Source organism: Camarhynchus parvulus, chromosome 6 (genome assembly GCF_901933205.1).
Source record: "Camarhynchus parvulus chromosome 6, STF_HiC, whole genome shotgun sequence".
Taxonomy (NCBI): domain Eukaryota; kingdom Metazoa; phylum Chordata; class Aves; order Passeriformes; family Thraupidae; genus Camarhynchus; species Camarhynchus parvulus.
This window is the reverse complement of record NC_044576.1, coordinates 21,265,304-21,291,917: the sequence shown is the minus strand read 5'-3', so window position 1 is coordinate 21,291,917 and position 26,614 is coordinate 21,265,304. Positions and strand designations below refer to the sequence as shown.

The 26,614-nt window shown below is 63.1% G+C and overlaps 3 protein-coding genes and 1 long non-coding RNA gene across 4 annotated transcripts; 2 read left to right on the top strand and 2 right to left on the bottom strand.

Annotated features, from left to right (window-relative positions):
• Positions 1 to 2,306: 2,306 nt before the first annotated feature.
• Positions 2,307 to 6,195, bottom strand: LOC115905373. The gene is made up of 3 exons (XR_004060852.1): positions 6,079 to 6,195; positions 5,130 to 5,184; positions 2,307 to 2,593 (listed from the first exon to the last, which is right to left on the bottom strand). It is a non-coding gene; the product is annotated as an uncharacterized LOC115905373 (long non-coding RNA).
• Positions 6,196 to 6,316: 121 nt separating this feature from the next.
• Positions 6,317 to 8,641, top strand: NKX2-3 (NK2 homeobox 3). The gene is made up of 2 exons (XM_030951339.1): positions 6,317 to 6,910; positions 7,573 to 8,641. The coding sequence occupies exons 1-2, from the start codon at positions 6,568 to 6,570 to the stop codon at positions 8,211 to 8,213; spliced, it is 984 nt and encodes a 327-aa protein (XP_030807199.1). The 5' UTR covers positions 6,317 to 6,567; the 3' UTR covers positions 8,214 to 8,641.
• Positions 8,642 to 17,334: 8,693 nt separating this feature from the next.
• SLC25A28 (solute carrier family 25 member 28) lies at positions 17,335 to 21,201 on the bottom strand. The gene is made up of 4 exons (XM_030951661.1): positions 20,890 to 21,201; positions 20,554 to 20,782; positions 19,732 to 19,788; positions 17,335 to 18,437 (listed from the first exon to the last, which is right to left on the bottom strand). Exons 1-4 carry the CDS (start codon positions 21,190 to 21,192, stop codon positions 17,920 to 17,922), a joined length of 1,107 nt encoding a protein of 368 aa, XP_030807521.1. The 5' UTR covers positions 21,193 to 21,201; the 3' UTR covers positions 17,335 to 17,919.
• Positions 21,202 to 21,863: 662 nt separating this feature from the next.
• On the top strand, positions 21,864 to 26,004 carry ENTPD7 (ectonucleoside triphosphate diphosphohydrolase 7). Its single transcript, XM_030951548.1, is given in 13 exon segments — positions 21,864 to 21,938; positions 22,015 to 22,184; positions 22,273 to 22,478; positions 22,556 to 22,706; positions 23,058 to 23,161; positions 23,235 to 23,291; positions 23,571 to 23,719; positions 23,796 to 23,962; positions 24,724 to 25,048; positions 25,134 to 25,219; positions 25,335 to 25,496; positions 25,630 to 25,787; positions 25,790 to 26,004. Coding segments are annotated over 13 exon segments (1,839 nt in total). The 5' UTR covers positions 21,864 to 21,902; the 3' UTR covers positions 25,858 to 26,004.
• The last annotated feature ends 610 nt before the right edge of the window (positions 26,005 to 26,614 follow it).

The window sequence follows — 26,614 nt, the reverse complement described above, 5'->3', positions numbered from 1 at the left end:
GGAGGGAACCATATGAGCAGCTATGGCTAAATACAAAAAGGTATGTCAAAGGAAAACAAAAGAATGGGTATTTATTAGACGTGTGCAGGCCAAGCACATGCTCTGCCTTGAACCTTTCCAGGCATGGTAATCAGCCAGGGAGCAGTTTGCCTTCACTGCCACTGAACATGCCGCAGCCTCCAGCCACAGCAACCATTCTGCTTCCAGAGAAAACCCACCACAGCATTGGAAGCTGGCCTGCTGTGGCCTCTGGAAGGATAGTGCAAAATGTCTTTGGGCTGAGCCTGTCAGGTTTTGACTCATATTTACCCAGAAGAGACAGAAATTACGAGCTTCCCCAGCCTCATTTTTCCCCCCAGCCCCCAAATGCAGGTTGTTGCATGACAGAGGATATTTGTGTCCAATCCTCCTGAGCTGGTCAGCCTCAAATCACATTTGGGAAGATGAAACAGTGCAACAGCCACTGGCTGTGGGTGCCCCTCAGAGCAAATGTCAGCCCCATAGACAAATGCCAGCAGAGTTGAGGAATGCCACCACACAGAGGCCTGCGCACCTCCCTATGTATGTGCTCAGCCAAGGTTGCAGCATAATTTCTGCCAAAGCCGGTTCCTGTATCCTTTTTCAGCTCAATTTCCCTGAAACCACTCTGCAAACCCAGAGCTGTGTACCATTTCTTTCACAGCTTTGCCAGCTCCAGGGTAGCCATGGCCAGGATGGCTTCATCTGCATGGGAACAGCTGGAGGAATCTTGATTAAGCAGGGAGAGAAGTGGGTACTGGCTGCCAGGCAGATGCCCTAAACAAGAGTACCTTATCAGCTCCGTTTCCAAGATGAGACATCTGTCACCACCTTGCACAGAGCCAGCCCAGCCACTTACTCCTCACCGGCACGTCTGTACAGAAACATGAGGGCTTCCGTCTCCTTGAAGGAAGCCACAGAAATAGCCACCATATAATTTGCAAAATTTCTTCTAGAAAATGCTTTGCTTGGGCTCATTGCACCCAGAATGCTTTGGGGGCCAGTGCAGGACAGGAGCAGAAGGCAGCATGCAGCTGCATTCCCAGCCCCTGTGTTTGCCAGCGAGCCAGCAGCAGTGCAGGGAGGTCTCCAGCCTGGAGGAACACCAAGTGCCGTGGACAGCAAGGAACCTCTCCACCAGCAGACACACAGCAAAGCCCGACATGGTTAATCCCTCCAGTTTATTATGTAATAAAACACTTTCCAGACCTGTTAAAATTTAATTGGTTTAATCTTAATTGTTCCATTTTCTGTGGCACACGCAAGCACAGAGCCTGACCCTGCCACACTCGTGTGAACTGTCCCGCGGGCTGTGGTGGGAGCAGGATGAAACCCGCTGACCTCAGCGGGATTTCGTGCATGAATCAGAGCAGCAGGCCTGGGCTCGGAGCTGAAATCCAGCACTGGGCAGGTCGCCAGCACAAGGCCCAGGGTCCACTTAGGCTCCACTTAAGCGCTATGGGATGCAAGTGGTACGCAGGCCTGTGGATGCGAGTAGTGAGCAAGCCTCGTGCTGGGCCTCTGCTGAAGGATGAATTTCAGCTCAGCTTCTCAACCTCATGGACACAAACACACAGCAATGGCTTCTGAGACATGGAGTAAAGGTACTCCCAGAAAGGCTGTGGGGTGTGCTCCACCAACGGGGTGGTGTACGTGTGCCTGCAGCAGTGTCCTCCTTCAGCTGCACGAGGGACCCTCTCATCGCATGGTCAGTAACTGTGATTTATGACAGCTTCCAATCCAGAGGAAGAGGTGTTTTGCTACCCTCTGCACGTCCACAGTCATAAGGCTGTGTTGTGCAGCAGGGTAGCTTTGTGAAGCCTGGATATCCTTTGTGCACAAGAGATGCCAAATAAATGCAGGCAGGAGGGGGTCCTTTGGCACTGGCATTTCCTATCCTGCATTGCCTTAGATGAAGGATGACATTTACCTGCTCCTGCAAGGTGGCTCTCACCAAGCTCAGCATGTCAGCCTCAGTTTCAGGGGCCCATCTGGCACTGGGCAACCTCCCCTTTGGTGTCCAAGCCTACCGAGCTTCCCTTGCTGCAATGGGCAGCACCCTTGCATTTGCTGCTCCTATCCCTCAAAGTGCTGAGCACTGAATGTTTCACACAGCTACTGGTATCCCTCAAACCAACCTCCCACCTTAAAAATATATGTGTAGGATGCTAGAGTCTGGTTCTGATCTTTAGAAAACACATTTATTTTCCACTGAGGCTTTGTTTCGGGATGTATTACCAAGCCATGCATTCCCGCAAGAACTGTGAAGCAAAAGTAAATCAGCCAATGTCAATGGAGAAAAAAATACTGAGGAAAAGCAGATATTTGCAATGATGTATTTCTCAATAAAATGGGCATTAGTTGGGTGGTTCTTGGCCAAACTAAGCCAGCTGTTCTGAGGATTCAGAGAGATGCAGGCAGGTGTCAAGTGGCAGACCTGAGTGAACAGGATGGTGCAGGCACTGCCCAGGCACAGACGGGACACAGCAGTGGGACATGGAGCCAGCCTGTTGCTGGGTGAGCTGCATCTCCTGCCTGGACCTGTCTCCGCTGCCTGCAGACGCCCTCTCCTCTCCTGAGGAATACAGAGAATGTTTATTTTCGGAGTTGTGAAAAAGAGCCATTCCTGTGCAAGTGGCAGGGTAGGGATAAATGCCATGCTTTCCCCCGGGAGCCGTGACCAGGTGGGCGCACTCAGGGAGTGAATCCGGGTTGGGACCTGCGGCGGAACCGCCCCGTGTGCGCTCCTCACGGAGCCCCTCAGGGCGTGCCCGCTGGGCACCGAGAGGGGCGCCGAGGCTGCGTGCGAAGAGAGCCGGACCCGGGAGACGGCGGAGCGCCTTGCCGGGCCGGGATGGATAGGACAGGACCGCGGGGTCGGCCGCCGGCAGGTGACCGAGCCGTGCGGAGCCGGTGCGGGCTGCACGGGACGCGGCCCCAGCGGCAGCCCCGGCGGCGGGTCGCTGTCCCGAGACCCGCCGCCTCTCCGCGTCGCGTCGCCGGCCCCGCCGTGCGGGGCGTCCCCCGGCGCGCTGCGGTTCTCACATAAATCAGGACCGAACTCCTGGGAAAGGGCCATCCTTCACCGGGCGCTGCTGACAGAGAACGAGAACCAGACGGGCCCTGAGATAAACCACGGCGCGCAGCGTTTACACAAGGGCAGGCTCTGTGTAAATAGAGCCGGGCGCGGGGGCAGCTCCCGGCGGCGCGGGTCCGCTCCGGCTACGGCCCCAGCCCGCGGGCCGCCGGGCTCCCGGGGCGGCGGGCAGGTGGGTGCCGCCCGCCCAGCGCCTCCCGCCGCCGTGCCCCGCTGGCTCCCCGAGCACGGGAGCTGGAGACAGGGCCGGATTAGCGTGTTTGTTTGTTTACGGCCATTAGCGCGGGTCCGGCTCCAGCACTCCGCACCCGCAAGACTAATGGAGCAATTAGCAGCCCCGGTGCTGATAGCATCGCCCCGAGCGAGACCCCCGGCCGCGGCCGCTGCTACCGGGCTGCCTGCGGCCGGGGCCCTCGAGCGGGAGCGGGCTGCTCGCTCCCTCACCCGCCCGCCGCGGTGTGCGCGGCCGCAGCGGGGCTGCTGCTCGCTCCCCGGGCCCGGGGGGGAGGCTCTTGGCTCTCTTGGCTCCACTGCAGCATCCGCACGGCGAGCTCCATCCATTACAATAATCCCCTGTCTAAACAGAGCGCAGGAGCGGCCGGGACAACAAGGCCCTGCTGTAAACAGAGCTCAGGGGACGCCGCTAATGATATAAATAAAATAACCATTAATAGCCCGGTGACCCCAGCCCAGCCGGCTTGGGAAAGCCCTGCAGCCGCAACCCGGGCTGAGACCCGCCGGCAGGTACCAGGGCTGCCCTGCTCTTTCCTCCCCCTGGATTCTGTACCTCCGCATCGCTCGCCCCGGTCCGGCCGTGCTCCTCGGCGCCAGCCGCCTCGGTACGGGCACGGTCGGGCCCGATCATCTCCCCGCTTCCCCGGCTTTCCCAGCAGGGAAGGCATCACCGATCCGCCTCCACTAAAGGGGGCATGCTGGCATGGGGGGAAAGCGCGGGCCCAGTTACCGCACCCGGAGACTGGCGGAGGGTGAGGCGGCCCAGAGAAGGCCGGGCCGCGGCTTGGTCCCTCTGTCGGGCGTGGGCTCCCCGAGCAGTCCGTGTGGCCGGCAGCAGCACAAATGAGTGGGTCCCAGGGGGAGAACCACTCATACCACCGGGGAGAAATCCCGATGCGCCCTTTTCGGTCCGACCCAGGTTCCCAGAGCCCGCAGGCCGCGCCCGGCGATCGGCCCGTCCGGGATCCCTGAGCGCGATGGCGCCACACGAGCCAGACGCTGCCGGGGTGCGGCCCCGGCCCTCGGCACGGCGGCTGCTGCTCCCGCACACGGACGGGCAGGCGGACATCGGCGGTGGCCCGGCAGTTCTTATAGCCGCCGCCACCGAGGGCAGCGGCCCTTGACGCTGCTGTCCCCGCCGGGAAGCTCGGCCGCAGGGCAGCTCCCGGGGAGCGCGGCGCTGTGCAGAACCGGCCGCTCGCCGCGCTGCCACCGGGCCCCGCGCCTGCACCTTCCCGGGCCCGGGGCCCCGAGGCGGGCGGGAGTGGCGCGGGACGGTGGCGGATGTGTAACACGGATAAGGAGCTAATTGTTATTATTTTCGGAGTCCCGGCAGCGACGCAGCGCCGAGCTTCTCTGTGCACCGGCGGCATGGGGCAGAGTCGGGCCCCGGTCAGGCCTGCTTACTGCGGTCGCCCTTCCCCAAGTCCACCGTCCGGACCGCAGGAAGGCATCTCCCACGGGGAGCGGCGAGAAGAGACCGAATCGTCATATTTATATGGCTTGGGGGTTGAAGCTGCCTGGCGGCAGCGGTCCGGTGCGCCGGGGGAACGGGAACTGGCCCCGCCGCAGGACCGGCAGCACATGAGCTGCGGCGAAGTGCACAGGACTCGGCCTCCTGTCCCGAGCTGCGCCCCAGTAAATACGTCTCTGGGACGTGCAGAAAGACGCAGATACGAGGGCACCGACAGAGCCGCTAAACGGTGGAGCCGCCGGACGTTAACAACACGAGAGAAACTCTCGGGAAGGCCCCGCGAAGTCCCGGCGCCGGGACACTCACCTGCCCGGCGTACGCGCCCGGCTCCGGTGGCCTCCCCTCGTCGCCGATCCAAGCCCTGCGGGGCAGCAGGATTTTAATCACAACGAAAAATCTCACCAAAGACCCCCTGCCCCTCCCTCGGTGCGCCCGCTCCCCGCGCCGCGGCAGCCCGGAGCCCATGCAAAAGTCCGGGAGCCGCGGGGAGCGCCGAGGAGCCGCGGCGACCCACGCATCACCGCGGGGCTCGGCCGGTACCCGGCGGACTCCTGTGCCCGGGAACTTCTCAGTGCAGAAGAGCTCGGCAGGCTCATTCGGTGCGTCACCCGCCGGCACGGCGGCGAGGTGGCTCCGCGAAACCCGCTGGCCGCCCGTTACCAGCGGGAGAAACGAAAGAAAACGAAACGAAACGAAAGAAAACGAAAAACAACGAAAGGAAACACCGACGATCGCGGTACCGCGCTCCCCACCTAGCCCCGTGTTTACCGGGGTCCCGGGCTGCCCACCCGGCCCGGCCCGGGCTGCCCTGACTGGGCCCGGCGGTCGCGGGCTGCGGGGCCCGATCCGGCGGGGCGAAGCGTGCTTTCCCCTGTGCGAACGAGTGTCGCACTGGCTGCGGCGAGCCGGGCCGGCCTGCAGACTGGCCGATCGCGGGGTATTTGCTGGGACACCGGCGAAGGGACCGGAGGTGCAGGGGGATGAGGAGTGGGTCGGCTACGTGTACGTCGCATGGCTATGGCCCGTCCGGGACGGCGGGGTTGCCGTCAGCTGCGGGAGGGGTGCGGGATGGCGGAGGCGCCTGAACCTCCCCTCCGCTACGCGCCCTGGGCCGCGGGAGGCACTTGCGGGGCCGTGCTGGTGGGGCGGGAGGCCGGGCCGGCGGGACCGCACATGTCGGCCCCTGCCGGGGCCGGACCGAGCCATGTGCGGGCAGGGGCCAGCGGGGCGCGCCCGGGCGGGGGTCCCTACCTACCTACACGCGCTTAGCACTGGGGGGCGCGGCGGCGGCTGCCGCGGCTCTCTGCGGGGACCCCGACCCCGGCGCACCGTCCCCGCGCCCGCCGGGCGGGTGCCGGGCCGGCGGGGCGCTCTGCGGGAAAGCAGCCTCCCCGAGTGCAGCCTTAATACATTGCTATTTCTGGCCGGGCGGCCGGAGCCGGGCAGGGGGCCGGCTCTGCCTCCCCCTCTCTCCAATGGCGAGGCCGCCCCCGGCCCCTCCTTGCCGTGACGTGCCGGCCCGGGGCAGAGGAGGCTCCCGAGCCTTTGGCTGTCCCTGCAGAAGCTGTAACAAAACGCAGACCCCCAGCGCCGAGCTAATGGAGGCAACTTAGACAGAAGCAGGCGCGGCCCCTCGTCTCTCGGCGCTGCCTGCTCCCCGCGCACCGGGCGCGGCGCTCCCCGCCGAGCAGCCGCCCGAGCGCCGCCGGGCCCGCGGGACTGCCTGGCCGCTTGCGCTGCCCCGATGATGTTACCGAGCCCCGTCACCTCCACACCCTTCTCTGTCAAAGACATCCTCAACCTGGAGCAGCAGCAGGACCCGCACTATGGGGCCCAGCTCCCGCACCACCTGGAGCACCACTTCCACCCCGCTGCCTGCCTGCTGGCGGCCGCCGACGGCGCCCGCTTCTCCGACGGCGAGGAGGAAGAGGAGGAGGAAAAGCTCTCCTACCTGAGCCCCATGGCAGCGCCCGGCAGCCAGGCGGACGCGCGGATCTCCGCCGACAACTACGTTCACGCCGTGCTGCGTAGCTCCTGCGAGGCTCCCGGCCCGGGAGAAGAGCTGGACCCGGCGGTCCGAGACCCAAGTGAGTATCGGCTCCGCCGCGCTCCCCGCGCTGCACCGCCCCGCCGGGACGGGCCACGCGCTGGCTTCCCGCGGTGAGTTCCCAGCCCTCGGGCATGGCCCCGCGAAGCCCAGGTCCCTATAGCCTGCCCCACGTCCCTTGGCCATGTCGAGCTGGGACAGGCACGTCGCGGGGCTGCCACCGCCCTCCTCCGCGCCTCGCTCGCCTCCTCCCTGGGTAGTGCCTCCGCATGGCCCCAGTCCGGAGGTGCCGGATCAGGCCCGGGCTCTGCAATTTCGGTAGCGGAGAGGGAGGAACGGGTCGGGTTAGGCCCGATCCGCACCCGCTGCGGCGGGGCCCGGCGGCGGAGCAGGTGCCCGGCGCTGTGCGCGACGCGGCCCGGAGCTCTCCTCGCGGTGCCGCAGCGGTAACGCCGCAGCCGGCACGGAGGTGCGGGAACGTGCCCGGCCCCGCCGCCCGAATCGGGCCCTCGCAAACACAGGCGGTGCCGGAGACGGCCGGTCCCAGCGCTGCCTCCCCGCCCGCACCGCGGTGCCCCGACGGACGCGTAGCGGCGCGGGGCCGGCCGGGCGCGGAGCTCTCGTCCGCCGGTGGGGCCCGCCGGGAGCAGCGAGCGCCCGGCGTCGGCCAGGCGCACCCGTGACCTGTGTTTCCCCGTACAGAGAGCTGCGTCCTGAAGAAGCCGCTGGACGCAGCGGAGAAAACGGAGGAGACGGAGAGGCCGAAGCAGCGGAGCCGGAGGAAGCCGCGCGTACTCTTCTCCCAGGCGCAGGTCTTCGAGCTGGAGCGTCGGTTCAAGCAGCAGCGTTACCTGTCGGCGCCCGAGCGGGAGCACCTGGCCAGCAGCCTCAAGCTCACCTCCACGCAGGTGAAGATCTGGTTCCAGAACCGGCGCTACAAGTGCAAGCGGCAGCGGCAGGACAAGTCGCTGGAGCTGGGCGGCCCCGCGGCCCCGCCGCCGCCGCGCAGGGTGGCCGTGCCCGTGCTGGTCCGTGACGGCAAGCCGTGCCTCGGCGGGTCGCAGGGCTACAGCTCGGCGTACAACGGGCCCTACTCCTACAATGGCTTCCCCGCCTACGGCTACGGCAACGCAGCCTCCTACAACCCCGGCTACGGCTGCACCTACCCGGCGGGCACCGGCGGCGCATCCATGCAAGCCGCCTGCAGCCCGGCGGCGGCCGCCAGCCCCTTCGTGAACGTGGGCGGCCTCGGGGGTTTCAGCGGCGGCGGCCAGCCGCTGCACCAGCCGGCGGCGGGGCCTTCCTGCGGCCAGGGCGCACTGCAGGGCATTCGGGCCTGGTAGCCCGCACGCACTGAGGGTCGGAAGCGGACCGACAGGACGGCCCGGCGGCTCCGCGGCCCCGTTAGCACCCGCACCGCAACCCGGCTGCGCGCCACGCGCCCTGGACCGGAGGCGGCGGCGGCGGCGGCGGGACAGCGCGGCGGGACCCCGGCGCTCCCGCGAGCATCGGTGCGGGGCCGGCGACGGACGGAGCGGAGCGACGGCAGGACGGGGCCGCGCGAACCCGCAGCGAAGCGCCGCCGCCCCGCGGAGCCGCCGCGACGGCCGGGCGGGCCGGGCGGGCCGGAGCCGATCGCGCCGCGCCAGCGGAGCAGCTTTGCTTGTAAAGCCGACGGCGGGGCCCGCTAGTGCCGCGGCCCCTCTATCTACTCTGTATCGGTCACTGCCAGCGCCAGCTCGCCCAGTCAGTCAATAAACCAGGTGCAATACTCGCCGCCCGATCCTCCTTCGTCCAGCGGCCGGTGCCCGGCGGAGGGGCCGGGGCCCGTGCCCGGCGGCGGGCGGTCGCCGCGTCGTGCCCGCGGGGCAGGGCGGCCCGGCCGGCTTGTGAGCGTGCCAAGGGCGCTGAATGGGGCCGCGTAGCTCAGAGCCGGGCCCATTGTAGCCGACGGGCCGGCGCTGAAAGGAGCCGCCGAGGAAGGTAGCGGGAATAGGCGCTTATTGGATTCGGGAACAAAAGGTGTGGCAGGGAGGCGAGGGACAAAGGGGCCCCGGCGCCGAGATTGACGGGCCGCTTTGCCCCCCACTGAGGCCCAGGCCCGGCGCTTTATGCGCGGGGGCTGCAGAAACGTGCTGGGTTTTGTTCCCCATTCTGGGAGCGCAGGAGAAGAGGAGGGGGGTCCGCGGGCCGCTGATTAGGGCCGGCCGGGCCGGGCAGCCTGAATGCCGGGTCATTATTGCTACATGTTCAGCCATTTCGCTCGATCGCAGGGGGAGGGGGCGGCCGAGGCCCCCAAGCCCCACGGGACCGACCGCGGGGTCGCCTGCCGCCTGCCCCGTCCCGGGCCGCCCGGTCCCGCTGTCGCCACCGAGGCGCTCTCGGGGCGGTGGCGGCCGCGCTGCCGCAGCCGTGCGGGTCCTGCCGAGCCCCGCCGCCGGGGCCGGAGCCGCGCCGGGGAGGGCCGGACACCCGCAGAGCAGCGCGGCAGCCGCGGCCGTCCGGGGCACTGCGGGCGGCTGGGGGACCAAAGGCGCCGGGAGCTGTCCCGTGCCATCCCGCACATCTGCCCGGCCGCGACCCCGGCTCTCCGAAGTTGTTTCCAGCGGAGCCTTCTTGGAGCCGGCGCGACGGACGCAGAGCAGGGGCTCGCTATGCCACCCCCCTGACCCAGCGCTGCCCACCGTGTCTTCCCCATGAGCTCCCCATGTGTGTTGTGTGACGGTCCCTGTGTCCCGAGCAGAAGCAGCAGGTAACACCGCTGACGTTACTAACCCCGGGTTTAAGCTGCACATTCCCACCATTCAAGCTGAACGTGCACCTTCGGGGTTTGCTGTTTGAAAGGAACCGGAGAAATTCTTTCCACTGCGGGGACAGAGTGGGAACCCACAGGCCCCGGCTGCCAGCCTGGCTCGGCACGGCACCCCGCTGTCCCGCGAGCCGCCCCGAGGCCAGCGGGCTTCACGGGGCCGGCGCTGGGAGAGGATGCGGCACGCCCAGCTGATTGTTTGCTGGATGGCAGTAAGGTGTCGCAGGAGAGGAAGCCCAGGCCCTGCTCTTGGCTTTCAGAGATGAGTGGTTAAGGCTCTGCGGTCTCGTGGGTAGAAACAGGATAGCCAAGAACAAAGGTAATGTGCTTTCTTCACAGCAGCAGTCAGGCTGGAGAGATTTGTCTCTGCCATAGGAAGGAGTTGCATTTTCCTCCATGTTCTGCCAGACTGTTGTCTGCAAAAATAGGGACTCGTGTGAGTTCATACTTCAGCGTGCAAGCCAGAGGAACCGTAACCACAATAGAACCTCCAAAATCAGGGTGTGTGAGAGGAGTTCCCAGCTTAACACATCCCCTCAAAGTACGTGGCAGTTGATGAGAAATCCACTGCATCTCAGCAGCACCCAGAGACACTGGCTGAGACCAGAGCCCCTGCATGGGACATGCTGCCCAGGTCTGTAGTCACAGTCTCTAGAGCACAGACTGTTCTGTAAAGGAGAAGGACACCCAGGGACCTCACAGCTGTGTTGCAAGAGGTGAGGCAGTACCAGCATAATCCAGCACCACCGGTACCCAGCCACAGCAGAGCGCTCTCAGCTGGTGCCTGGTCACAACCCTGACCCTTCTGTCCCTCCATGGAGCTGGAACAGCTCCCAGTCGGGGGATTCTGAGAGGCCTGACCGCAGGCTGATGTCTCATGGCGCTGGAAGGTTCTAGATGTCCACCATAGCAAGCCCCATTCCTGGGACAGATCCCAGCTGTCCCACCAGCTCAAACTGGAGGAAGGGCAAGGGGTTAGTGGGAGGGACCCCTCTGCAGAGCCTCGCCCAAAGCTCCTGGGCTGATGGGGAGGACAGAGCAGCACAAAGAGACGGCGGTAATGGAGGGCCCAGAGCAGGGTGGCGGAAGTGGAACGCTCCAAAGAGGAGGAACAGCCGGCAGAGGCCAGTGGGAGGGAGATGATGGGAGATTGCAGATTGAACCGGCTGCCCAGGGAGGGGAGACACAATGGAGGGAAGTTGTGCTGTGGCTGTGCTGGAGGCAGCACCCGCCCCTGATGCACCTTGTCCCCCACAGCCCAGGCTGGAGCAGGGTGCCTCCAGCAGGGTGAGAGGCACGGGGAAATCTCTGGAGGGAGGTGGGAATCCCTTCGACATGGTCCTGCTGCACCGTGGTGGTGCCATGGCCAGAGGGACATCAGGGAAGGAGGGAGGAGGATGGCCATGGACAAGGGGCAGAGGGCGTGTGTTTCTTCCTGGTTGATTGAGGGATTTACTGCTGTTTGGGAATCAGGCTGTGAAGGTGCTGATGGATTTCAAACAGGAATGAGATTCTCTAAGTGCACTGATTTAAAGGAAAGGAGGGACTTTTGGGGCAGCTAGGTTTTAACCCCCAGGCCTCAGACCCACTCTGTGTGCAGCTCCAGCTGTGTTTTTTTATTCAAGTTTCCTGTTCAAGGAGGAGCTCATCAGCAGAACTTGTCTCATGCAGTGGGTCCTCGGAAGGCTCCATCCAAAGCCCAGTTATTGCTGGTTTTCTGTGGCCTTTCCATTATGCTCAGGATCACACAGAACTATGCTGTTCCTTCTGCAGCACCACAGATGTGCTCTGGTTTCCTCTCCTTCCTGACATCTTTTTTCCCCTTCCTCTCTCCCTGCCTACTGCTGAGGTCATCCCTCCCCTTCTTATCCTTCATCCTTCTGTCCCCACCACCCACCTGCAGCCATCAGCAAGTAGTTCACCTGGGTGCAAAGGGAGATGCCTGCTCCCAGTGAGGCTGCTCAGGCTGCTTGTGGATCTGGGCAGTCATCACTGAGTCCTGGTCCCATCTACTCCAGCCTGGTCAGAGCCACCTCCTGCTGCCTGGGTTGGGAGCCTGGGGACCCAGCTGTTTGCTAGTGCGGTGCCCAGCTCTTGCTCTTCTATTTGAGTGTCAGCTCCTGCTCTGCTGAGCTTCCCACTGCAGCGACCCCAGCCCCTGAGCTGGGAGCTGCCGGGGCTGCTTGGCCACTGGGGCTCTGTGGGGCCCTCAGGTGCTGGAGATGCTGGAAGCTCCTCCTGGCAACGGCAACATGGGGTTGCCACATAAGAACTCTCCAGTGCCAAGGTACACTGTTGCCAGCCACGGATCAGGTAATTAAAACATTGTTAGTTGTGCTGTGGAGCCTCCAGCGAGGCTTTCTCCCACCACATGGCTGCAGCACGAGGGGCAGGGAGCCGCCTCCCCTGCGTGGGTGAGTCAGTGCATCACAGGATGACTGCACCTGGCTGAGCAGGGTGACAGCACCTGCATGTTCCAGCTGATTCCTTCTCCTGCAGTGGTGAGATCAGGCACAGTGCTGCCAACAGGGATCCCGGTGACCCACGAAGGATTCACTCTGATTCAACAAAGGATCCAGGTGACCTGTCCACAGAGGGGGCTGAATCTTTGTCCCCTCCGGAACAGAGTGCTGCTGGAGGTCAGAGCTGCCCCTGTGTCCTGCCAGAGCCCTTCCCGGTGCCATCATAACAGTGTCTCCGCCTAGGCAATAAATAAAACCCACAGACACTTCCCCGGGACGAGCTTTCTCCGCGCCCGGGGTTGCTGCAGGCGGGCGGTGCCGGGCCAGCGGGGTGCCGGGTGCTGCCCGGGATGCTCCGCTCCCCCGGGCTGCCAGCAGGGACAGGGACACTTGCTCCCGGGGCCTGTCCCCAAGGAGATACGCCACCGCCATCTATCGGCCAGCGCCCGGGCACAGGGGGTGGCAGACACCGTGCTGTCCCCGCCATCCCGCGGGGCTGGGCTGGGCTCGCTTTGGGGTGCCCGAGTTCCCCTACAAGGCTCGGAGAGCCTCGGGGCGGGGTGTGCTGTCCCTGCTGGGAGGGGCAGCGGGACAGAGCGGACAAGGGAAGGCTGGGCCGGGTTCGTGGGCTGCGGGCAGGCGGTGTCTGCCCACCGGCACAGCCCTGCGGGAGCTGCGGCGTCCCGAGCCCCGCTGCACCGCGCAGCATCACCGGGGCCGTGCACGCTGCAAAGGCACCCACCCGTGCCCGCCGCGAGGGGAGAGCTGGGGACAAGGCCAGTGTCCTTTCCCTTCTCTAGGCACCGTGCAGCTCCCTTGCTAGCGAGCAATGCTTTGCTGTGTTCTTTAGGTGAGCAGGAGCACCCAGTCTCTGTGAGAGACCCAGCAGACTTTCAGCTCTGATTTTTTTTTTTTTGCCCCAAAATGATGCAATTCACCTAATTCCAGGAGCCCCCCTAAAATTCCTGGTGCCCTGACACTGCTTGGCGACCCCTCCCTGCAAATTCCTGCCCAAGGACATAGGATGGCTGTAGGTGTCCAGCGCCCGGTGCCTGTCGCAGCTGCATCCTCACCAGAGGGAGCTGTGTCCCACACTGAGGCACAGCCCAGTTTTGGCCCAGTTCCCCACCTTTTTTATAGCCCTTGGCAATGCTCCAGGTGACACTGCTCAGGTCTAACGCACATCCAAAGGTGCTTGGATTTCCATTCCTCCTGGCACCCACCTAGCCGTGCCAGGAGTCTCCTATGTCAGTCCCAAAGCTGTATTGCCCCGGGGGGCATTGCAGGCTTTCTCTGGGGCTGACTCTGGCTGCCAGTGCAATATCTGCAGACATGCTGGGTCGGGGAGATCAGGGCTGAAGCCTCCAGCAATCCCCGGGAACAGTCATTGCTTCAGCTGCTTTTGAGGATCATCCCAGACCAAGCTCCAGTGTCACAGCGTGGCTGAGCTGACCTCACCCATGTGAGGATGCTTGCAAGAGTGACTCCTGCTGCCACCCCTGTGCCACTCCCATCCAGCCCAGGAGCACTTCCTTCCCCACTTCTGTCACCTCCCCAGTGCAACAGGCCATCTGCCCACACCCCACTTCCAGCCAGGATGCCGCTCTGCCATCCCTTGCTGAGGGAATTTGACACAGAAGCCTGCACTAAGTATGGGTGTTCACCCAGAATCTCCCCAAGAGAGCAAACATGCCCAGAGCTGTCCCAGCCCAGCCTAGGGGATAGGTTCTGTTAGTGGTTCTCTATAGACAGGAGAGAAGGTTTTCAGCCTCAGCTCTATCTTTCAGGGTAAATTCCCTGCCTAGAAAGGGAGATAGCCTTTCAGGCTACTCCCTGTCCATGCTTGGACAGAGCCAGGCAGGCTGGGACCAGTCCAGCCTGGAGATGCCTCTGCCAGGCAGTGATGTGGCTCAGGAGGGGCTTTCCCAGCCCACCAGAGGCAAAGTCTGTTCTGTGTCCAGGAGCCCCAGCGCTTGTGTTCAGCACTGCTGCGAGGCCGGGAGGTCATGAGAACTTGTACAGCTTTATTGGGGTCTGACACAGCCCTGAGGAATCCCAGAGCCAGGCTGGGCTGGGGCTGCAGGGAGGCTGGGAGCCCATCTCTGTGCTCCCCATGGGCTCCAGCCGCCTCCTCCCACCGAGCAGGGCTGTCAGGCACCCACTGCAGAGGGGCTGTGGGGCAGGAAAGCTCAGGGCAGCCCAGGGTGCTGGCAGAGCACAGGGATGTGGTTTCCAGGGCAGTGCTCCTGTCCCCCTGCCTGCCCCCAAGCTGGGCTGACAAACCCCTCTGAGCACTGGGACCCCAGTGCCTGTGTGGGGCCCAAGGCAGGAGCAGCTCAGGAGCCCCCCAGCCCCAGCTGAAGGTGCGGGACAGACACTGGGGAGATCCCCTCCCCTTCTTTCTCTGAGTAAGATGAACCCTGAGCCCCCAGCTTCCCTCAGCCCAGCTCTGCCCTTAACCTGCAGGGCTGCAGCCATCTCCAGTTACCCCAGGAAGGCAGCTGGGGGCTCCTGAGCTGCTCCTGGCACAGCAACCTCAAGCTGTCTGAAATAGTTTGGGCTTGTGCCATAGCACAGCCCCGGACCTGTCACCTGGAGCAGGGCCAGGCCAATGGTGCTTGGTCTGCCTGGTCAGGGGCTGCAGGGCTGTCCCCACCCAGAACACACCAGGACAGGGCTCAAGGGGCAGCTGGACACAGGAGGGCAAGGCAGCAAATCCCTGCCTGTGCTGGATATGACTGAGGATCCTGCAGGGAGGTGAAAGGAAAAGGGATTGCTTCCAAATCTCTGCTGGGCTGAGCACTGCTTCCTTGCTAGAAAGCCAAAAATAGTCTCTTTACTCAGAAGAGGCTGTAGGAGGAGAGATCTCCCTCGAAGCACAGCCAAATACCTAGGAGGCCATAGGACAGACCCAGAGCAGCGTGGCTACACTGAGAGGCATTATCAGACCTTGGAAAGGCAGGGGCCACAGCTGAACCAGCCAATAACTCCATTGCCTCCAGGCACCTCGTCATGCCAAAGGTGCCAGAGGAACCAGTCTGTCTGGCAAGGGAACACCCCCACCCTGGCAGAGCTGGGCAGCAGCAGCAAACTGCCACAGCCAGCCCTTAGCTTGTGTCAGGCGTTCAGCTCAGACATGGCAGCAGCAGGACATTTTTCCTGGCCACTGTGGCCTGGCCCAAGGGATACGTGGGATCCCCACGGCAGCTCTACTGTCCCTGCAGGGCCAAGCCCAGAGCAGGCAGTGCCATTCCCTGCAGCGCTGCTGCTGCCTGCCCTGTGAAACACCCAGCTGCTGCTGGGCAGGCTGGCACAGCGCCCTGTGTGAGAGCAGAAAGGCTGTGCCCCTGCCAGGGGAACGCTTTAGGCCAAGTGCTCACACAGCAGCATTCTGGGCTGTGCTGACTTATCATCTCCCTGTTCCTGGGGGTCTCACTCCCTCCCCAGCACTTCTGTGGGTTCTTATTCCTGGAAAACATCCTAGAGACACTTTCAATCATGCCTTCATCCACTGACATTTATAGAGCTTCTTCCAGCAGCTGATGGATTTAACAGTGTGGATCTTGCCCCAGCCCCAGTCTGTTTATGCCTTCCCTCCATGGGGTTTGCCATTGCCCCAGTGTGTGATGAGGGCTAAAGGCAAAGCTGCAGCTCTGCTGCCAACAGCCTTCAGCTCCTGGGCACAGACCCATCCTGACAACGCCCATTGTAGCCATCTTCTGCAAACTGCAGTCTAGTGCCTGCCCTCCAACCCAATCCTGGCTCTGGTCTCTCCCAGCCATCTCTGCTTCTCCCCCTTGGGTGGAGGAGCTGCAGGGCTGCCAAATCTTGCAATACTCAGATTATTTCTTAAAGTCCCAGCTCCTGAAATAGTAGGAAAACTTCAATTTCCTGACCTCCTGCAGCTTTTGTGTCTTTAAGGAGTTTCTCATCCTTCTGCTTGTGCAGAAAAAGCAGGGACCAGGAGCTTGCAGGCCATGCCAGGGAGCAGAGGATGGGCACAGCACACAACCAGGAGGACCCAGGCTGCAGAGCAGTGGCTGTGGCTGCTCTGTGCCAGGGACACCCAGACCTGCCAGGCAGCCATCAAAAATCCCACAGGTGGTCATTCAGCCTCCCTCACCACCTCGAGGAGCCAGGGCAAGAGAGATGTGTAAGGGAAAGGTGGATGCAGGGCTGGGCAGGGGCTTGGGCAGGGGGTCAAGCACCCAGCCCTGAAGTGCAGGGGTCCCTTTCATCAAGTTGTGGTGGAGCCAAAGCCACTGAGGGCTTGGCTTGAGGGCAGCAGATCCTCTTGTTCACCCAGCGGCTTTTCCAGCCACAGGAAATCCCCTCTGTCCTCACCATAGCCCACTCCAGCAGTCTTCTGGGCAGGTCAGGCCAGCAGATCCTCTGCAGCAGCTCTGATCTGACCCAGATACCCACTGGCAGCACATACCACAGCTGTGAATGCATTTCCTCCAGGGAATTATTTTGGGCATGCCTCCGTGGGACACATGCCACACCTGAAGGCACTGGGAGAGTTCAGGCATCACCCATGAGCACCTTGTTCAAGAAACCCAGAGATCTGCTCTGCGCAGGTCAGCACAATGAGGCTCAGCTCACAGCTCCACAGCTGGGTGGGACCCTAAAATAAACTGGTATCAAGACAACTAACATGTTAAAAAAAAAAGTTATTCTACTACTTACCACTAGATTGGAAAAGACATTAGCACTCTGAGCAATTTTGAGACGCTCATCAAGCATCAAACCAGTCTAATTACTCAGACTTACGGGGCAAAATCTCTTCCAAGCCCCAGATCTCCTATATGAGGTGCACAAAGCCTACCAGCCTCACTCAGCACCAAATTCCTGTGCTGTTCCTGACACACAACCCCACCTGCCAACATCTCAATTTGGAGCAATTTGGAAGCATCCTGAGGACCCCCAGTCAGACTGAGAGTGTGGGACTACTTTGCCAAGGAACATAAATCTCAGTGATGGACCATGAGCCAGAGGGGATGGGGGCACCCTCATCCCTGCATGCTGCCAAGGTGACTGGGCCACACAGGTCCCCTTCTCCCACCACCACCCCCAGACTGCTCTCCCCTCCCCTGCTCTGGCATCCATCAAAAGAGCTCAGCACCAGACACAGTCAGAAAGGCACAGCGCTGGCAGCTGGGCCATGCTGGAGGTAGGAATGGGACATGAGGATAGAGCAGAACTGTTTTTATTGGAGGTGTCAAGAGCAGGAACAAGAACAAACCTACAGGCTCCCTCCTCAAGTGCCATCCTCCCCTCGCCCACCACCACCACCACCACCACGGGGGCAGTCAGCATCACGTGTGCGTGCTACGAGACAACGGCCAAGACTTACACTGTGCTTCAGCCAAAAGCCACACAAAGCCCCCAGCACCCCGCTGCCACCCCCTCCTCGGTGACTGCGAGCCCAGCTTGGCCCTGCTCGAGGCAGGGCAGCACATTCACCTTCCCTCTGAGCAGGGCTGAGTTTTGCGTGAGATGCTGTGGTTAAGGGAAGTCGGGAGCACAGCTCCACCAAAGTGCCAGGGCAGGTGACCTGGGCTGCAGCTCCCAGGGACATCGCGGAGAAGCCCAGCAGAGAGCAAGCTGTGCAGCCTGGGCAGGGCTGCCAGAGCCACAGGCAAAAACGGCATCGCTAAACCCCAAAGGGCTTCGCTGCCCCCTCTCTTCAACACAAACCAAACCGAAGGGGAGAGGGGTCAGAAGACACACCAGGAGGGGATGTGAGACGGGTCTGGAACGGCGTTTGGCTCTGCATCACTTGCCAGCCCGACGCTCCTCCTGGCGCTTGGTGAGGATGTATTTGAAGAACTCATAAACAGACCAGGCGATCGCCGTGGAGGGCATCTGAAAGATGACTCTGGCCTGGACCCCTCTGAAGTAGGCGGGCACACCGCCCACCTGGTACACCGTCCTGAAGGCATTAGCCATGCCTGTGATGTGTCCGCTGATGTTGGAGCTCAAGGCCAGGGACTCCTGGGTGTTGAGCAGCGTTTTGCAAACGTCCAAAGGCGTCGTGGCGGCAGCAGCGACGGCCCCCGCGCAGGCTCCAGAGACCACGTGGGAGCCCGGGTTGTACTGTCTGTGGGGGTTCAGCTGCTCTTGCAAGAACTCGTAGGTCATGAAGTGAATGGCTTGGAAGGGGATGTTCATGGTGAGCTGGGTGGTGTAGCTGCGGTAGAAAGCCCCGGCCCCTTCGTTGCGCCACACAGCCCGCACACAGTCCATCACGTGCTGGTAAGGCGAGTTGTACATCTGCATCCTCTGCTTCACCACTGGGGACAGGCAGCAGCAGCCAGGACCCGGGCACGGAGGGGGAGAGGAGAGAGAAGGGTAAACACAAAGCCAGGCTTCCTGCAACTGCTTGGAGTTTGGTGACACTGGCCTAAGAGCTGAAGAGAGACAACTCGAGCCACCAGTGTCCACATGTCTCCAGACAGGACAGCAGTTGTTTAAATCTGCTGAGACATCACTGCCACACAGACATCACCACTCACATGCCACAGCCTCAGGGAATATCCTGATATCCCATTGCTTACAGTCCAGCTCCACCCTTGCTCCTGAGCAACCAGTGTTTCCTCATCCTTGCCACCTCCACTGCAGCCCAGAATAACCACAGCTCATTGCAGAGTCCACTAGCCAGGAACTGTTAGCAGCCACTGCTAAAATGCAGCCACTCCAGGCAAGGTTCAGAGGCAAATCCCCCCTAAACCATCCAGGAGTGGGACAGGGGAATCCAGAGCACAGCCTGCCACTGTTCTACCTCTCCTATCTCAATGTGACCACAAGGAGCTCAAAATGATGTGGTGCTGAACTACTACAGTCATGACAAGAGAAGCTCCATGACAATGGTCTGGCAGCTGCCTGCTCCTCAGGGCCCCTGTCATGCAGTGAATGGCATGGGGAGGCAGGATCTGTGCCCACATCAGCTGGAGCCTGCACTGTCACAAGTCCTCCGGTTTTAAAAGGGAAAAGTACCTTCATGACTGGCCTTTCCTCATTGCTTCTCCTTCTCCCACCATTTCCATGGACTCAGTAAAATTACTAACTCCCTATAACCTTTTCATATATACCAGGCTCATTGAAATCAGCATCTTCCAGACATTTCACAAGATCTCCCTTCTCCCAACTTGTCTAGCATGTTTTTATACCCCACTCTTTTAATTCTCCTCTTGAACACAGGCCCACGACTGTACCACCTCTTCCCTGGATCTCAATACAGCAGTGCTCAGCTTCCACACGCTCAGAATGACTTTGGCAGTGCCAGTCACATCTCTCTTCCCTTCTCTCCTGCTCCAGGTAACAGTCCCCAGCCAAACTCCTGGATGAAAGGCCCATGCCCTCCCTCCCAGCTCCTCCTGAACTGTGGTTTGCTGTGCTCCCGAGTTAATCTCTTCTACCCACCCTGCCACAACAGGCAGCCACCAGAGTCCCTAACTGGAGCCATGGGCCCCCAAAGAACCCCTGCAGTCAGGCAAGAACAAGAGCTCTCTCTGTGCTACAGAGGGGACCCAAGAGTCTTGGGCAGACCCTGACTGTCCCTCCCCGGCAGGCCAGGACCATCATTACCTTCAGCAGGGTTCATGGCTGCATCGTGGAGCAACGTTGCTACACACCCGGCTGCACCTGCAAAACAAGAACTGCCACATGTGAGGGGGGGAAAGGTGAGGGACCCTGGGACTCCAGCCCAGCCCCAAGTCCCCGGCCAAGGCACAGGAGGAGGCCCATGAAAAAGGTGAGATCTGAAGGCGGCCTCCATCTCCCTTCCAAAAGGCAGGTTGGTCCTCAGGGGTTCCCACCCAGAGTGAGATACAGGAAGAGAGGGGGAAGATTGTGACGGGCTGCCATGTCCCATGGGGTGACCGGGACTCATTTGTGCCCACTCCTGGGGGGACAGGCCAATGCCACCCGCTGGCAGGGAGGCCCATGGTGAGTGTCTCCATGTCCCGCTGGCACTCGCTGCACGCCTGCCAAGGGCGGAACGTGCCCTGCTCTCCCCTCAGCCCCATGCTCCCCCTACTGTGGCGGGTCCTGGAGACGGGTAATGGGCACCATGGCGAGACGGGCTCCGAAACCACATGGCACTCCTGGGGCGAGCTCTGGCACTGCCGACCCACGGGGCCACGGCCAGTCCCAGCTTGTCTGCAGGCAGCTCCCGTCCACCAGCATCCTTCCGAGCCAGGGCCACCGACCTGCTTCAGGCCGGCTACCCGGCAGCAGCGCCGGCAGGCGCGGAGCGTCCCCGTGCCCGGCACCGTGCGGCTGGCTCATGGCTGGAGAGAGCACAGGGCTTTAGGACACCCGCGGCACCCCGACCCCGCGGCGGGACCGCCCTACCGCCACACGGGCCGCTCCCACCCCGCTCCCCCCCGGGCGTGCCGGGGCCGGTACCGTTGGCCACATGGCTATTGCCCCCCGCGTGGATAACGTCGCTCAGCGTCTTTTTTAACTTTTCGTAGCAGGCGAAGTAGAGGGCGTGCGCTGGCCCGGCGCCGGTGGCCGTGATGTTCAGGCCGCGCATGGGCCGCCAGACGCCCTCGGTGCGGGCGATGCGCCACAGGGCCTCCAGCACGTTCCGGTAGCGAGCGGCGGGCTCGGGCTGCAGGCTCTGCATCCGCGTCTGCAAAACAGGGCGGGCCCGGCCGTGCGGCTCGTCAGACCGTGCCCGGGGCTCCCGGTGGGACGCGCCGGCCCCCGTCCCTCCCCGCGCCCGCGCGCCGCCGGCACCTTGACGCAGTCGATGGGGTACATCACGCAGTGCTCCATGACGCCGGCCACGGCGCCCGCCAGCATGTGCGTGGACACGGCTGCGCCCTGCGGCAGCGCCTCGTAGTCGGGGGCGGGCGGGGACCGCGGCTCGGGGCCCCCCGGGCCGGGACCGGGACCCGGCGCCACCTCCGTCTCCGCGCCGCCCCGCCGCGCCCGGCCCGCGCCGCCGCCGCCCATCAGCAGCAGCAGGACGCGGCCCGACTCCGCGCCGCCCCGCGCGCCGGGGCCCGCGCCCGCCCCAGCTCCCGCCCCCAGCTCCATCGCGCCGCCGCCGCCGCCGCCGCCGCCGCCGCCGCCCCGGCCCGCGCCCGCCGCGCCCCGCGCCGTCCCGCCCCTCCCCGGCGCCCATTGGCCGCCGCCCGCCCCTGAAGCGCGCCCATTGGCTAGGCGGGCCGCGTGCCGCCCACGCACGCCGCGCTAATTGGCCGCCGGCGCCGCGGCTCGGGCGCCGCCACTGGCCGGCCGCTTCCTCTGGCGCGTTCGGGCGCGCTGCCCATTGGCCGCCGAGACTGCTCGCCCTGCCGACCCTAGGAGCCCATTGGCTGTCTCAACTTCGCGTCCCGCCCTATCGCGCAGCGCATTGGCCGGCGCGCCCGCGACCTTTGGCTCGCTCGCCCCGCCTCTCCGGGGGACTGAAGAGCCGCCATTGGCGGGCGAGTCCGCCACTCCGGACGTCGGAGCGAGCTGTGTATTTGGGCGCCCGCGATTGGCTGGCAGCCTGCGCGCGCCGCCTCCCGGCGAAGGTCGGACACGGGAGCAAGGGCGAAGCCGGGCACCGCCCCCGCCTGCGCGAGGGGGCGCGCCCCGCCCAGGACGATTGGCCGTCGGGCAGCATGGGCGTGGCTTCAGCAGGGCGGGCGGAGCCGATTGGCCACCGTGGCGCGGGGGCGGGGCTCCGCTGGCGGGCGCGGCGGCGGCGGCGGCGGCCGGTGACGTGTCCGCCGGTGCCGGCGGCGGTGCCCGCAGCGGCGATGCGCGGGCTGGCGGCAGCGGGCGCACATGGCCAGGTGAGTGCGGCCGCGCCTGGGGTTCGGGGCCGAGGCCGGCGCGGTGCCGGTGCTCAGCAGTGGTCTCTACCCTCAGGGTCAGCGTTTTCTGCCTGTCGTGGCGCTCGGTGGGACCGTGCACGGGGCCGCGGCAGCGCCCGGCTGTGCTGGGGCTCGCTCTCTCCTCTTGGGGCTGCTGCTGCTGCTGGCGGCCGCCGTGCCCCGCCGCTGGGCCGCGCCGCCCCGCGCCTCCCGGCGGGACGACAGGTGAGCGGGACTGGGTGCCGGGAGCGGGGTCACGGCCGCCGCCGGGGCTGAGCCGCCGGGGCTGAGCCGCCGTGCCGCCGTGCCACAGGTACCTGGCGCGGGCGGAGGAGCTGACAGCCACGGACACCGAGGACTCGTCCCTTAATTACGGGGTGGTGGTGGACTGCGGGAGCAGCGGGTCCCGCGTTTTCGTCTACTTCTGGCCCCCGCACAACGGGAACCCCCACGACCTGCTGGACATCCGGCAGATGAGGGACCGGAGCAGCCGCCCCGTCGTCAAGAAAATTAAACCCGGTGCGTGCTGCCCCTCTCCGAGCCCGAGCCCCCCGGCACGGACGGGGCGGGCTGGCTCACGGTGCCTTCCCCGCCAGGCATCTCGGTGACCGCGGCAGCCCCCGAGCAGGCCACGCCGTACCTGCGGCCCCTGCTGCGGTTCGCGGCCGCGCACGTCCCGCCGCGGAAGCACAAGGAGACGCCGCTGTACATCCTGTGCACGGCGGGCATGCGGCTGCTGCCCGAGCGGTGAGTTCGCCGCCCTGGTCAGGCGAGCCGCGGTGCGCTGGGACCGCTCAGCCCCGGGGAGGAGCTGGACAGCTGCCTGCTCTAGGGGCTTGCGGGAGAATCGTGGGGGGGAGTTGGAAAAGGAAACGGCACGTTGTAGGGAGAGTGGCAAGGGATGCAGAATTAGGGTTTGAGCATGCTGAGAGGAGATGCTTTTGACTGAGGATCTCAAACAAATAGATCTATTTTTCATCTCCAAAACATGCTGACTGCAGCAGCAGAACTTGTGGGGTTGAACGGGGTCTGTAGCGCGGTGTGATTCCTGGTGTCTCCACCAGCATCAGCATCTGTCCCTCTCCCGCACCCTTGCAGGCAGCAAGCTGCAATCCTGGAAGACTTGGTGACAAATGTGCCCCTGGAGTTTGATTTCCTCTTCTCCAAATCACATGCAGAAGTGATCTCAGGGAAGCAGGAAGGTAGGAGCAGCCACAAAGCACTGCCTGTTCCTCTTTGGTATGTTGTTGTAATGACCTTTTCTGTCTTGTGCAGGTGTCTATGCATGGATTGGCATCAACTTTGTCCTGGGACGGTTTGATCACGAGGATGGTGAGTCTGGCTGCTTGTAGAACAGCTGGGAGGGTCTAAGCAGAGCCTGCTGGACTTTGTACCAGTGCTGTAGCTAAGATCAACCTCTGGAGTAGGCAGCAGTGCCTGACTCCTAAGTGTGAAACTTTCCTGGAGCTGGGAGGTGATCCTTGCAGGTGGCCCTTGGGGTCTGCCTGCAGGGGAAGAGGAGCCCCATGAGGCAGCTGTGGGGTGATGGTGGAAGGGAGAAGATGCTGCCCCAGGCCCTGCCTCTTGCTGACATGCTGCTGTGGGTTCCAGAGGAGGATGCAGTGGTCACCGTAGCGCTCGGGGACCAGGGGAAGCCCCTGGTTCGGAAACGAACAGTTGGGATCCTTGACATGGGAGGCGCCTCCCTGCAGATTGCCTACGAGGTGCCCGACTCCGGAGCCATCTCCTCCCCACAGCAGGTGCGTGCCTGGTCCCCGAGAGCAGCTCCTGCCTTCCCTGCACTGCTGCTGATCGTGGACCTGTCTGTGTCAGCAGGACGAGGCTGCTAAGAGCTTGCTGGCAGAATTCAACCTGGGCTGTGACGTGCAGCACACTGGCCACCTGTACCGTGTCTACGTCAACACATTCCTGGGCTTTGGGGGCAATTTTGCCCGGCAGCGCTATGAGGAACACGTGCTGAACCAAACCTATGTGCACAACCGGTATTGCTGCCTCACCTAGTGGTGCCCCCACTAGAGCCTTGTGAAATGGGGTGCTGGTTCCTTCATGCTGTGCTCTCCCCCTTGGATTTGCCTCATGAGCTGCCTGTGGTGATAACAGCTCCCACAGCCACGCTGGCAGCAGCTGGTGCCTGGGCTGGCACAGAGGGCTTGGCTGCTGCTGTTCTCCAAGCCTGGCAGGCGTTATCAGTGCCACAGCTCCCTGCCTTCCTCCTTCTCTCCTGTGACAAGCTACAGGGAGGCCCCTTCTAGTGGCTTTTGGCTTTTCCTGCTCTGACTTCCCCTCCTCCAGCACCGATTCACTCAGCACATCTTTCCATTGCATCCCCACCTCGAGCTCTCCCGTCTCCTGTCTCTCCTTTCCTTCCAAGAGCACTACATGAAGCTGTCGCCAGAGGTGGAGGCTTGGTGCCCAGGTACTCCTGTGCCGGGAGCAGCCCCTGCCTCCAGATCCCCAGGGGCTGTGCAGAGGCGCAGATCCCCATGAGCTGGGTGGGGTGGGCTGTGCCTTGTTGCACCCTGCAGGTGCTCAGAGCATGTAGCTGCAGGCCAGCGTGACAGATCTGCTGAGTTCAGCCTTAGCAGGGGGTGGCAGGGCAGGCACCAGTTCTGCAGGGTACAAGAGGACACAGCCTGGTCTGGTGCAGAGGGCACCTGGATGAGGGACAGGGCTGGATTAGGCTTTTGGGAGGTGGTATAGGACCCCCTGTGCAATTTCCATTTTTTCCTGGACTGTTTTCCAGCCTGCACAACCAGCAGACAGGGCTGAGCCCCAAGATGCCCTTCTTGGACCCCTGCCTGCCTGTGGGGCTGGAGGACACGGTGGTCAGGGGTGGCCAAACCCTGTACATCAGGGGACGAGGGGACTGGCAGGCCTGTGCAAAGCTGCTGCAGCCCCTCCTGACAGGGTCCAATGGCAGCCATGTCTCCCTGGTGGAGACCTACAAAGCACCCATCGACTTCAGCAACAGCGAGTTTTACGGCTTCTCAGAGTTCTTCTACTGCACCGAGGACGTGCTGCGCCTGGGGGGCCAGTACAGTGCCCCCACCTTCACCTCTGCTGCCCAGGTGGGTGCTGCCTCAGCCCAGGGCAGCTGGGGCTGGGAGTGAGGGTGGTTTCTCTGCTCTGAACCCCAACTTCTCCTTCCCCCAGGAGTACTGCAGGCAGCGATGGGAGGTGCTGACGCAGCGTTTCCGTGGCGGCCTCTACTCAGCGCACGCTGACCAGCACCGGCTGAAGTAAATGTGCTGGCTGGGAGGCGCCACGGCTGGGCCTCCTGGGGGCCTTTTGCTGGGGTAGGGCACTGCTGCAGCTGTTGGTGTCTGGCTGATGCTCCGTGTGCTGTGTCCGCAGGTATCAGTGCTTCAAATCAGCCTGGATGTACCAAGTGCTTCACGAGGGCTTCCAGTTCCCAGTGGACTACCCCAGCCTGCGCACAGCCCAGCTGGTGTACGACCGGGAGGTGCAGTGGACCCTGGGAGCCATCCTCTACAAGACGCGATTTCTGCCGCTCAGGTACCATCGGCTGCCGGCACACGGGAGGGTGGCTGGGGAGGAGCAGCGCTAACTGCACTGGGTGAGGGCTCTGCACGGACCCTGGCGATACCCCACTGCATCTCATGGCCAGTCCTGACGTTCCTCTCCACAGGGATCTCCGTCAGGAGAGCATCCGGCAAGCACACCCCTCCTGGCTGCGCCTCTCTTTCGTCTACAACCACTATCTGTTCTTTGCCTGCATCCTGGTCGTGGCCCTGGCCATCGTCCTCTACCTCCTGCGGCTGCGCCGCATCCACCGCCGGCAGCTGCGCCGGCCCAGCACACCCTGCTCTGGCTGGACAAGGTGGTGGTGCCGCTGGGCCAGGGGAGCGTGCCGTGATGCCAGAGGTAGCCAGCAGCCAGTTGCACCAGCAGAACTAGGACTGGCTGACAGCCTGGGCTCTGAGAGCTTGGACTCCTCCTTAAGGACCATCTCAAAGTCCGCGCTCCATCGTCTCTGCGTCAGAACCGGAGTCCGTGGGCTGAGGCAGCTATGGACACGAGAGCTTTCCTCTCCACCTTGCCCCAGTCCTAATCTTTGCATTCCTTGGTCTCTTGCCTTTGCCTCACTACATGGTGTAGTGCAAAGTCCTCTGCCACCAGCAGGCTCAAGGCTGCAGCCCTGGCAGATCCCTCAGATAACAGGACACTATCACTGAGGCGGCCAACCCAGGGCTCTGGCCTGAAGTACTGAGCCACCCCATGACTCAGCCACCAGGTTGCTGTGGTTCATCACCTGGGGTGGCCTTCTGCAGGCCCTGACAAGCCTGGGGCTGGGAGAGCAGCAGGCACCAGCTAATTACTGCAGGAGCAAGGTAAACCATGAGTTCAGCCAGGCTGCTCTGCCCAGCCTGGCCCCTCTTGGAGTATTCCTGAAGGGGTGTCCTGCTCTTTGCTATGTCTTCCCTCTGAGGACAATCCTACAGTCCTACCCAACATCCCAGACTGAGCCCTGAGGGCTCACTGATTCTTGAGGCACCACCAAAGTGAGTTGTCTTTCCTTTCACACTTTCATTCCCTCCTGGGCACAGCTGCCCTGTGCTGTCCCAGGCACCAGTGTCAGGACCTGTGGTTCTTCCTCCACCAGGGCAGGCTGG